General features: G+C 49.0%; 4 protein-coding genes across 4 annotated transcripts; 1 reads left to right on the forward strand and 3 right to left on the reverse strand.

Moving 5' to 3' along the window:
- Positions 1-316: 316 nt before the first annotated feature.
- sclB (uncharacterized protein) lies at positions 317-1,774 on the reverse strand (the record flags this gene model as incomplete). The annotated part of the gene is made up of 2 exons (XM_056729355.1): positions 317-1,339; positions 1,406-1,774. 2 exons carry the CDS (start codon positions 1,772-1,774, stop codon positions 317-319), a joined length of 1,392 nt encoding a protein of 463 aa, XP_056575170.1.
- Positions 1,775-4,579: 2,805 nt separating this feature from the next.
- On the reverse strand, positions 4,580-7,318 carry N7517_011633 (ATP-dependent RNA helicase DBP10; the record flags this gene model as incomplete). Its single annotated transcript, XM_056729356.1, has 1 exon — positions 4,580-7,318. One exon carries the CDS (start codon positions 7,316-7,318, stop codon positions 4,580-4,582), a length of 2,739 nt encoding a protein of 912 aa, XP_056575171.1.
- A 742-nt stretch (positions 7,319-8,060) lies between these two features.
- Positions 8,061-9,018, forward strand: N7517_011634 (uncharacterized protein; the record flags this gene model as incomplete). The annotated part of the gene is made up of 3 exons (XM_056729357.1): positions 8,061-8,064; positions 8,123-8,214; positions 8,272-9,018. 3 exons carry the CDS (start codon positions 8,061-8,063, stop codon positions 9,016-9,018), a joined length of 843 nt encoding a protein of 280 aa, XP_056575172.1.
- A 307-nt stretch (positions 9,019-9,325) lies between these two features.
- N7517_011635 (MATE family efflux transporter) lies at positions 9,326-11,347 on the reverse strand (the record flags this gene model as incomplete). Its single annotated transcript, XM_056729358.1, has 2 exons — positions 9,326-10,132; positions 10,184-11,347. The coding sequence occupies 2 exons, from the start codon at positions 11,345-11,347 to the stop codon at positions 9,326-9,328; spliced, it is 1,971 nt and encodes a 656-aa protein (XP_056575173.1).
- Positions 11,348-11,758: the final 411 nt, after the last annotated feature.

Genomic DNA, 11,758 nt, shown 5'->3' on the forward strand with positions numbered 1-11,758 from the left:
TCCTGGCAAATAAACATAGAGAAAAACGACAGGAAAACACCGGGAAATGAGAACATATACTTTTTGATGTCCTGCACTTTCGAAAGAAAAGAAAACAAAACCAGACATGGGAAATGAGATTCGATGAAAAGAGACCAAAATTGTCCGAATCATTTTCCCAGTAAAGAACCCCAAACGGCGCAATGATTAATCCCCGTAGACCCTGCTACAGGGGATTCAAGAGTATGATTATACAGTACAAGGAGGAACTTGAGCCTCCGATTGGTATCAGTATCAGTATCAGGTTGCAGATGGGTTTGAAAGCAGTGTGCCAAAATCAGCCATTGACCATGTCATCCAAAGCCATCTTGCGCCGTTTGATAGGTCTGTTGTCGTGACCTTCGGCTTCAGTGCTAGGTGGCTCAGCCCTCGTCATGGAAGGCGAACTGCCAGATGTTATCTGAATCGGGGATGGTAATTCCACTGGCCCAAGGTGGCGGGGTATGGGATCCATGGTTGCGCTTGTTATGGAAGAGGAGCGTTGGTGGGGAATGGAGTAATTGAAGGCCGGCCCTGCAGATCTGTGGAGAGGTACAGCGCGGGGGTCGTGAAGGGCTTCTTCTCGGCCTGGGAGAGTCCAATTCATTGGGTACGGGTCGCTGAGGCGATGGCCATGGTGAGAAGGGGGTGGTGGCCCGGCTGTTGCCTGGTGGATTGGAGGGAGCCGGACGGGTGATTCGATGTTGTATGGATCTCGAGGTGATAGCGATACTCGGGGATCGTTTGTTGGACGGATAGGATTGCCAGGAGTCTCCGTATACGGTAGAAATGGTATACTAACTGGCGGCGGTTGATGTTGGGGAGGCGATGTTGGTGGTGGTAATGCTGGGATGCCGTATGTTGGGAATCGCCGCTCCATGCCACCAGACATAGTGTTGATCTTTAGGGTTGGGTTGAACCCGCCTGTCATTGGCATGTATGGTGAAGGTACTTGTGAATGCGTCGGTACTGAATGGGATGGCGGTCCAGATGAAGAGAATGGGCGTCGAATCATACCTCCCGGGACCGTAGGGGAGGGGTCCATAGGCCGTGTCAGAGGAAATACCGAAGCAGACCACCGATGTGGTGTCCGTACTCCTACCGAGCTTGTATCTGCCAATCCCTGTAGATCCGTCATGGGCCGTAATTCTCGTGAAGACGTAGCCCGATGCATGGTGGTCCGCCGTGGGGGCATGGTTGGTTGAGCCTCCGCTGGGATCGTCGGGTTATCCAATTGTGTGGTATAGGACCTGAGAGACGAATCCTCTGCTTTCAACGGGGGTCGTCCTCGCTTTTTATGGGTGACGTCCACACATGTTGACTTTTTCCCCCTACTTGTTAGTTGCGATTTCATGGTTCACGGAGATTCATTTTTAAAACCACTTACGGCTTTTCCAGCAAGCACACATCTTCGACACGGACGAGCTGGGTCACATCCAAGGTGCTTTTTCTTGCAATTGACACAGGCCGATGCCACATGGGCTTTTGTGCGTCGGGTCGATTTCTGTGCCAGTGAGCGACCTGTGGGATGCGTTGGGTCTAGGGTGGGTGGACATGGCGGTGCTGGTAGTGGAGATCCAGCATATATCGGTCCCTGTTCGTTATATCCCAACCGTGACAGTGGCTCATTCACCGGTACTTGTGATAATTCTAATGCAGATACAGACCGCTCAGCCGCGACGGGTGAGGAAGGATATCCCCGAGGCTTGATCTCTGCGGACGGCTCCGAGGGTTTTGCTGGAGGGGATCCAGACATAGATTGATGGGGTATAGGAGCCCGGGAGCTACACCCTCGAGCATTGGGGGACCAAGATCGATTCAACGGTAGCCGCTCTGGGCCCTGGTTGAATCGGGGCTGTCCAAACTGGGAGATAGTGAGGCTCGGGGGGTGAAGCACGAGTGATTGCATCGGGGTGTCGGGCAAAGAAGAGAATGGGCCCACGGGGCAATTGCTTTAGTTTTTTTTTTTTTTCTTTCTTTTTTGTCACTGGGTTTTTTTGTTTCTTTTTAGGTGGATCTTCGTTCAAATTCACAAGCAGAGACCGCTGGCTTTCGCGGTACGTTGGTGCAGCATATCTGAGTAGGAGAAGAAAAGAAAGCGCAGCGGTGTAGAGAATAGAAAAGAAAGGTCCTATCAAAGTCTCTCCAATACCTTCCAAGGACTCAAGCTTATAATCAATATGGAGAGATCCGCTATTAGAGGAGTCAGAAAATAGACTGCATCGAGAGATTTCTAGATGACAGCAGGATACAGGGTTACTCATACGCATGTCTTCCCAGGGCGACTTATTGCAGGCGATCATCGAGCTAGGATCAAGGTGCAGCAAAATGTCAAAGCACACCCCACGCCTTACCTCTTGATCACACGTCCCACGTTCCAAGGTATTTTGTTAAAGGGGAGGGAAACGGTGAACTATACCCGAAAGTAGTAAGATGTAGCCCAAATGGAATAAAATAAAGTACATCTCCACTTGAATGTTCCTAAGGCGTTCGATAGTCCAAAGAAATTTGACTACATACAGGATATACCCTACACAAAAGTGGTCAATGCAGGCGCTAGTAACTGATAGACTTGATCTTCGTCATGGTAGATCATTGGAGAATAATGGATTTTAACGGTTGCCCCTCTTAGACTCCTTTCTTTTTTGATCTGATACTGTAAAAATAAAAATAAAAGAGAGAGAATGCTTCTCTCTATTCCTCCTCCTCTCTCTTCCTTGTTTTGCCCCTACCTCTATCCTATTTGGCACTTCGGGGCTTGCATCTGTCAGTGACACTCTCAGGAGCGGGTAAAAAGGGAAGGGATTAAATTCCAAAGGAGAGTTCTTTTCCCTTTTTTCTTTTTTTTCCATTTTTCCATTTTTCCCGGAGAGGGTATATATACCAATCAGGACTAAGCAAGGTGGAAAGATTGACGGATCGACGTCGGCGCCCGCAGCCATTGCCAATAGTCAACCTCGGCGTGGACTATTGCGTGGAGTACATGTACTACTTTTTACACATTTAATATGATCTAGATTCAATATATATATATACATATATATACAATATAAAAAGATAATTCGATAGTAACCTCCGAAATCAGATGTTTTTTTTAGGGTTAGGATACTTAATTATAACCCTCTCTTGACTTCTTTATAATATTTCAACTCCACATAATATCCCGGCAATTGATCTTAAATTTAAACCCTTGAAACCCTTTTAAGCATTTATAAATCCCCTTATTCTCCGACTCAAATCATTGTACCAGGTTTTTATGCTCCGTCTAGGGGGTTACTGTTACAGTCCGCAGATCAGAGATAGAAAGGTCTCACAGGGTTTGAGTCGGACAACTGCAGGCACCGCAATTGTCCCCTTTTTTTTTCCTTCCCTCCTTTTTCTCCTTCTTTTTGGGCGTTTTTTTTTTGGAAATAGTTTGCGGGTGTGATACCGGGTCAATAATCAGATTCCTGTGATACCCACTGTTTTTTTTCTCTCCCCTTTTTTTTTTTTCTTTTTTCTTTCTATATGCCTTGGATTCGGATGAACTTGAATACGGAGTAATTCGAGTGATCAAAGATAAGGGGGGGGAAAGAATCTCCAAGTGTTTCAAAGGGAAGGGTTTTAAGGGTTTAAAGGGTTTAAAAAGATCTCAGAGAATATCCCTTGAAATCCTTCGGGGTCTACTTTATTTTCCGGGGACCCCTAATAGAGATGTGGCTGCAGCCTTTTGGCGCCTAGGGCGATCACATTGTCCTTTACGCATGATCATCCCTGGCTTAAGAACTACATTCCAGATCTCACGTCATGGATAGAATATGTAGAGAATATCCAATATAGGTTACTCTGCATACTTATACAACCCGTACTCCGTTATATATATATAATATAAAACTCGGCATGATCCGACTAGGGAAAAAGGGGTGTGGAACATGCGGCACGCGGAGCAGCAAGGGGTCTGTCACCCCCGTTCATGCAGGATTAAATAGTACAGTTGTTTTTCAAATTTGCCAATCATCTTGACCTATTATTTGTACCCAATTTTTGTAGTGTTCTAGTTTAATTTGTCACTTGTTTTTTTGATCAGATCAAAAAATTGCCGGTATTTTTTTTTAATATTTTTTTATAGCGTTTTGTCCTACGGAGATTATTCGGGAATTCTCCTAGCCTCAACGGCTAAATCCGTATAATCTCAATCTCTACATATGTACCTTGAAACCCCTAGGCAATTCTACGGACCCTGATAGAACCCTTTATCAGGGTCCGTATTTCGGATGAACATAAAGGGGGTCCGAGGCCTCTAGGGCGTGATTGGGCTCATATCACATCTTGATCACCCAGGTTGATCTAAGGGTTTAAACGTGATGGCCTGCATGCCAAGTTTCAATCTTGAGGTAGTCAAATTTTCAATATCTTCGTATACTAACAAGTCTAGGCTACACCAACTTCTTCCCATGTGGTGATCTGGGCAGTTCCTAAATCCCGGATACATTGGACTGTAAAAAAAAAAAAAAAATCTCCGAACACAAATGGTATCTCTGCAATATAGACATCTATTCTACAGTAAACTTTTCCTCCCAAATCAACGTCTCTTCGATGGCCGAGCATTCTTATCGCGACGCTGTTGCACCTGCTTCCGTGCCTTGCGAATATCCTCCGTAGACCGAAGTTCGCTCTTTCCACCATATGCCGCACCTCCCAACTTATCGTGCTGGCGTTCACGTGCAGCTTCGTTCTTCTTCTTCATCCGATCGTAGTCGCGACGCAGAGGATCAGCACGCTTAGGCGCCCGGTCCTGGTTGTGACGGAACCGTCCACTGCTCATGCGCGAGTCGACACTGTTCATAGCAGGCGTCTCAGCCTCGCCAACACGAGGCATCCGATCCACGCGCTTGCCCTTCTTCCAGGCTTGGAAGCGACCACTGCGGAAACTGGCGGCGATCTTGGCTCCACTCTCACCGCGCACAAGTCGGCTGCCCTTGGAGCCGTCCTCGTCGTTCTGGCGGGCAACGTACTTCTTGTGTCGCTTGTCCCAACGCATGATGGAACGCGCTTCACCGAAACCGCGCTTGCCTTCGTCGCCATTGAGATCCATCGTCGCGTTGCGAGAGTCACTGGCAAAGTTCGAGTTTGTACCCGAGTGCACACCGTAAGCCTTATCTTCGGCCATGTCGTTGTGTAGAGGCGTGTAGCCCATGAAATAATCGGGGTTCTGGAATGCTGCCGCTGCATCTTTCTTCTCTCCTTGCTTGGACTTGGAGTTGTAGGCAGAGAAAGTGACCTCGAGTTCATCGTCGGATGCCTCTGACATGTTCTCGCCGGCGTGCTCGGGGATATCGTCGTTCTCCACTTGACCATCCTCGCCGGGAGTGGGCATTCCAAGTGCTTGCAACTCGGCCTCTGCTTTGGCATCGGCACGCTTTCTCTTGTTCTCGACACTAGTGCGGAGTCGTCGAATGGTGTCAACGGCCTCATTGGCCTCCACTTTGCCGCCTCGTCGGTTGTTCGCCTCGAAAATCGTTTCATGGGGCCGGTAACCACCAATGCGGGCCAACATACTCTCTCGCTCAACTTCCCTCTCACTGGTTGCATCGTTAAAGAGCGGGTGAATCTCGGCCCAGTGATCAGAAGAAACGACCTCCTTCGCCCGCTTCGCGCTCTCGGCAGAGGCCGAATTACGGGTGCGTAGATACAGCTTCTCTCCCTTTTGAGACACTTGCTTTTGTCCGTAAATATCAATGTCATCGTCGAGCACCTTCTGTACCCATTCGCAAGTGCGAGAGACTGGCTCTCTTGCCAGCGTTCCAACGACAACGTCCTCTGCAAAGTTGAGTTCAGTGCCGTATTGGCGACCGAGAACCAGCCTGCGTCCCAAGAACAGCTGAAGATCCAGAAGATACGGGGCATCCTTGTCGCGAACAAGACTGTAACTCCAGCCCTTTTGGCCGGCACGTGCCGTACGACCGACACGATGAATGAAGATCTTAGGCTGTGAAGGGAAGTCGTAGTTGATGACGTTGGCAAGAACGGGAATATCAATACCTCTGGCGGCCACATCGGTGACGACCAGGATGTTTGAGATACCGGATCGGAAGTTTTGAACATGATGGTTACGAGCAGTCTGATCCAGGGAACCATAGGCGTAAGAAGTGGCAAATCCTGCCTCAACGAGAAGAGCATAGAGGTAGTCTACGTGATGCTTGGTTGCAGCGAACACGATGGTTGAGTGCTCGGTAGGCGACTCCTTGAAGCCGCTTGGGAGACGGACATCCGATCTCTTGCGCTTCCTTGTAGGGTTCTCGGCCTCTTGGCGTAATCTTCCGCCAATATATGTCTCACCGGTAGGCATCTTGATGATATCGTGCAGAATGTGTAGTAGGGCACCTTCTTTGTCTGATGACTTGACAGCAAAGAACGCATTTTGTAGATCAGGAGACACTTTGTTTTCTGTGTCCAGACGAATCAGACTTGGCTCCTGTAGACCAGCGCGTGCAAATTCGACAAGTGACTTGGGCAATGTAGCGGAGAAGAGAAGAGTCTGGCGGTTGGTGGGCAGGCCGTGCAAAATCTCGGTCAACTGTGCGGCGAAACCCATCTCGAAAAGTCTGTCGGCTTCATCGAAGACAACATACTTGATGCTAGAGAGATCCATGTCCATCTCAACCTTCAAGTGCAGGAATCGACCGGGTGTTGCGATGATGATATCGGGGTTGTTGGCCATCATGCCGAACTGATCTTCCAGACTGTCACCACCAATGAGAAGCACTGATGTCAAATTCGTTCCCTTGCCCATCTCCTTGACGACCTTCATGGTTTGCAGGGCCAATTCACGGGATGGGGACATGATAAGAGCACGTGCACCGAACGCGGTGCTGTGGCTCTTCAACTTCTCGATCATAGGAATAACGAACGAGGCAGTCTTTCCGGAACCAGTTCGAGCCATACCGACCACATCCTTGTCGTCCATGATCACGGGGATAGTCTTTCGCTGAATCGGGGTAGGAACGGAAAATCCTTTGCGGGTGATGGCTTTCAGCAAAGTCATGCTGAGACCCATTGCCTGGAAACCACCTCCCTTCTTCACGGTACGGCCCTTGAGGTTGGCGCCCTTGCGGTTAGCGGACGCCTGCGAGTTGGCAATGAAAGCCGCATCGCCGTCGTCTTCGTTTAGAAAGTCAAGATCTTGGTTGGTATCGGGCTTCTGGTTTTTCTTCTTAGGAGGCTTTGGGCCTGCATCGGAATCGCTGTCATTTTCAAAAAGGGATTTCGTGATGTCGAACTCGACCTCCGACTCTGCGGGGGAGGCAGCACGGCGAGGCATTTTTGTGGTATGCTGTGAAGCCTCGACTGATATGGAAATGCAGTGATAAGCGTTATATCGTTCGGCTCTTCAATGGCCGGGGGAAATGTAAAAACACAGATGAATTTGCAGTGACTAAATAGTATATCACGCAAACAAACCCTCGACTGCTCAAACTTCAGACACCTGAAGAAAAGTCGAGTCACTTATCTCGCCGTCTTTCTGTCGCAAAAAAAAAGTTGAGAGAATCCCAGGCGGTGAGTACCGGATCAACTATCTCCCATGTGCAAACCAAACAAACACAATTTATACAATCTGGGCTGAATGTAGAAACATCGTCATAGTAACATTGACATATTTCGAGATTCAAATATTCACTGGGAAAAGGTACTATGCATTCAATATAGACCCAATATGTACCCAAATTGTGGTTCGAAATCTGTTACAGCTACTTGATGTGCAGCTCGGCTGGATTAAGACACATTGGACATGTAGTTTCGAAAATTTCAGGGCAGTAAGTACTTTCTAAGTAGAAATAGTGGTCACTTGAGAGCAATTGATTAGTATAAAGTAAGAAATAACATATATCAATGTTCAAGTTGAAAAGGCAGGCGACTAAAGTAGATGGCGTCCAATTTAGAAGGCGGTCCACACAGGCAGAACACGATCCCCGCGACGCGTGCAACACGCTCCCAATCGAGTAAAATGGTGTTGAAGAGACCGCTGTACCTTGACTTTTTCCCTTCACAACACAACACACACCATGGGTATCTATCACCCCCAATCTAACCTCCTGGTTTGGTTATGATCTAACAAGCTCATTAGACGGAAATTTCAACAATTATAGCTCATTCGGCGGCGGCAGCGGTGGAGGAGGATTCATGCCCGGTGAGGCGAACAGTCCCGCCGGAGGCAAGGTATGCACATAACTCCAGATTTCTCTTTACAGCAACACCGACTAATACTCAAGGTAGACCAGTGACCGGGACAACAAAACCCTTCGTCCCGTGACAGTGAAGCAAGTCCTCGATGCCTCGCAGCCATTCCCTGAAGCGCCATTCCAAATCGACGGTGCCGACGTCGCCAATGTCCTCTTCATGGGCCAAGTACGCAACATCAGCTCTCAAAGTACAAACGTAACATACAAGATCGACGACGGCACAGGCGAGATCGAAGTGAAGAAATGGGTTGACTCAACCACCGCGGACAACATGGACACCGACGATGGCAAGGCGCCCGGCGATGGAAAGACTGAGCTCGTGCTCAACGGCTACGCACGGGTTTTTGGTTCCATCAAATCCTTCGGCAATAAGCGGTACATTGGTGCTCATTCTGTTCGGCCCTTGTCGAATATCAATGAGCTGCATACTCATCTGCTCGAGGCTACTGTTGTGCATTTGTTCTTCACTCGCGGCCCGCCCGGTGCCGCTCCTGCTGGCGGAAATGCTGCTGTCGGTGGTACTGATGCTGTCATGGGTGGTGCGGATGACTACAGTGGTGGGCAGAACAAGGCTCTTGCCTCAATGTCACTTGTTGCGAAGAAGATTTATAACCTGCTCAAGACTGAGCCTCAGGATGACACCGGCCTACACATGCAGGTCATCGCTTCTAAACTGAACATCCCTGCAACTGAAGTGGCCAGGGCTGGTGAGGAGTTGCTCAGTGCTGGTGTGATCTTCTCCACCATGGATGAGCAGACATGGGCTATTCTAGAGTACTAGAGAGATGTGAGTGGTCATGTCTGTGTTTTTCTTTAAAAGTCGCATTCAGACTCCAATGATATCATGATTTGTCTTCTATAACATCTAATAAGAGTCCAAATAGCTGTGTTTGGTTTTTTTAAGAACATGTAGACAGAATTGACAACAGGGTTGTGATTGAAAACGAGGCTGAAACAGAAATCACTTGGAGCCACCGCTAATGCAGAATGAAAAAAAAAACGATATATGTGCTGGAACGATTTGACTATTTTGTGTCATAACTGGGACATCAAGTCATGTCGACGCGTCTCTTGTACCAAGGATCAAATCAAGTCTGCTCATTCCTCGCTAGAGCGTCCTCGACAGAGCGATCCCAATTCGCTCGACTGATAAAGATGCCCTCGATGAGGGAAACAAGGCCAAGCGCAAGGGCAACCCCAGTCCACAAGCCCATGACACCCCAATTCAAAGCAAACGTCGTTCCCATACTAAGAGGCATGGCAATAGCATAGTAACAAAAGAGTTGGATGTAGCCACCCACTTCCTGGCGACCCAGACCACGGAGAATACCGTTGCAGTTTGCCGCGAGAGCATCGAAAAGCTGGAAGGCTGCGCAGAGCGGAAGCACTTGCGCTACAATTTCGACGACTTCGGGGTCAGAGCTGAACAGTCTGGGGATATAAGAACGCAAAGATGAGAGAAGAACCATGTTGAACACGCCAACGATGGCTGCTCCGCATAAGCTCACTTTCGCGGAGACCTTCGCGGCGTCGACCAAGGTAGCTCCAATCAGATTTGCTATCCGCGTGCTTCCCGCGATGGAGAGCGGGAATGGAATCTGCCATGTGATGCTGGCGATTGTTGCGAGAATGGATTGCGCTGCGAGTGCGGATGTGCCGAGGTAGCTTGAACACAACGTCAGAATCTCAAATGCCAGACACTCTGCCTCGACCATGATCAGCCCTGGGAGTGCGAGACGGATCATTGGGCCCCAATTCTGGAATGCTCGTTTGGTAAATCCGCACCAACACTCGGATCCCACGAAGAAATAAACATAGATGAACAGGCCAAGTGGAAGGAGATTTTCTGTGATTACGACAGCGATTGGGGCACCAATGAACCCCCATTGAAGTTTCTGGTAACCAAAGTCAGTATTATTCTCGTCAAAAGGCTGGAAAGTGCTTACCCAGACGAAGAACCAGTTCAGGAAAGCATTCAGTGGCGCGCAGACAATGAGGACATACAGGGAGGCAGAAAATACACCCTGGGCCTGAAGATATCGCTTGCCACTCTCGAAGAGAGCGAATCCCGGGGTTCCCAAGAGCGCAATCTTCAAGTACAGACCCGCCATCTCAGCGACCTCCTTCTCTGGTATAATCTTGACAAGGATATGCTCAGAGAAATACCAGAGAACCATGATTGGAATAGTGATGACCCAAAGGAAATACACCATACGCAGCATCTGCAGGCCCACCAGCTTTCTCTTCCCAGAGCCATAGGCCTGCGCACAAAGTGTATCCAAGCTAGTCGCCAGACCCGAGTACACTGCATTCCCGGTAATTGTCACAGTCATACTCGCAAGACTGACAGCTCCGAGCTCTTCCTTTCCCAGATGGCCAATGGTAAAGATACTCGCCACAGTCAAGGAATACTGCAGCAAGAAAGTGACCATGAGCGGCAAAGAATATTTCATAATGACCTTTGCTTCGCGCTGCCACGTCGTCTGGATCAAACCGGCTGCAACGGCTTCTCCCCATCTCCTGTCAATCTCTTCCAAGCCCATTTCACTACCCTCTGCATCGGCAGACCTCTCTCCAAGTAGAGCAGTGATTTCGCTTGCCGCATCCGTCTCGGGGTCCCTGCTTCTAGAGCGTCGAGAAGATGCACTTGGTCGTCGAGACGAGGGCCCTTGGCCGATAGCAGCGGATAGTAATCCGCTCATCTTACGCTGAGGCCCCTGGGACTTGCCATACGCATGCTCGGGCGCGATAACATGGTTATCACTGAGTAGGTGCCGCTCCTCTTCAATGACTTGCTCGCGCTCGCTTTGAGATAGGGCTTGCTGTTCCCCGACCCATGGAACTATAGTTGCATGGCTGACGGATGTGAAGTAACCGGGGCGGCGATATGAACCAGCTAAAGAGCGGGGATTGGTGCTGGTATAGCTGGCGGGCGGACGAGCCGTTGAAGTGTCAGAAGCTTCATCGGTGGGTGTTCGGTCCTCATCGCTGTAGTCTGCGAGATCTCGTGCAATTGCCGAGGCGGCGATGGGTGAGCTGGATGTGAAGGACCGGCCAAATGAGCTTTGATGCTCGGCGGAATCCACCGAGCGGATGTTTCGGGGGCCCATGATAAGATGTGAGTGACGAGGCTATGGGTGTTTTACGGCCGCCGCATTATTTACAGCAAGATGAATTGAGCTATCTCGAGTCGAGACTCTAAATCCTTGGAGCTTTGGAGATATCAAAGAAGGTAAAAAGCTTGGAGAGAAAAAGACGGCTTAAAGCTGGATGCGGAGATGTATTTGAAATACCAAAAGTACGGCTGGTCCTAGTTGAGGCATTGGGCCTCTCGTGTAATTTACAGAAATATAAAGTTCCGTGAGATGATAATGCAGATAACACTTCGTATAGCAGTAAGGGATGTGAGTCACGTATTATTCCGAGTATGATTACCTATACGGCAGTCGGGAGCTCCTGTCTCAATGCAGTTCTGCGCACCAAGGCACTAATCTCTTCTTTATAAACCCCGCTAAGACCAA

The sequence above is a fragment of the Penicillium concentricum genome (genome assembly GCF_028827145.1).
Source record: "Penicillium concentricum strain IBT 3081 chromosome Unknown utg000006l_segment0_segment0, whole genome shotgun sequence".
NCBI classification, from domain to species: Eukaryota; Fungi; Ascomycota; class Eurotiomycetes; order Eurotiales; family Aspergillaceae; genus Penicillium; species Penicillium concentricum.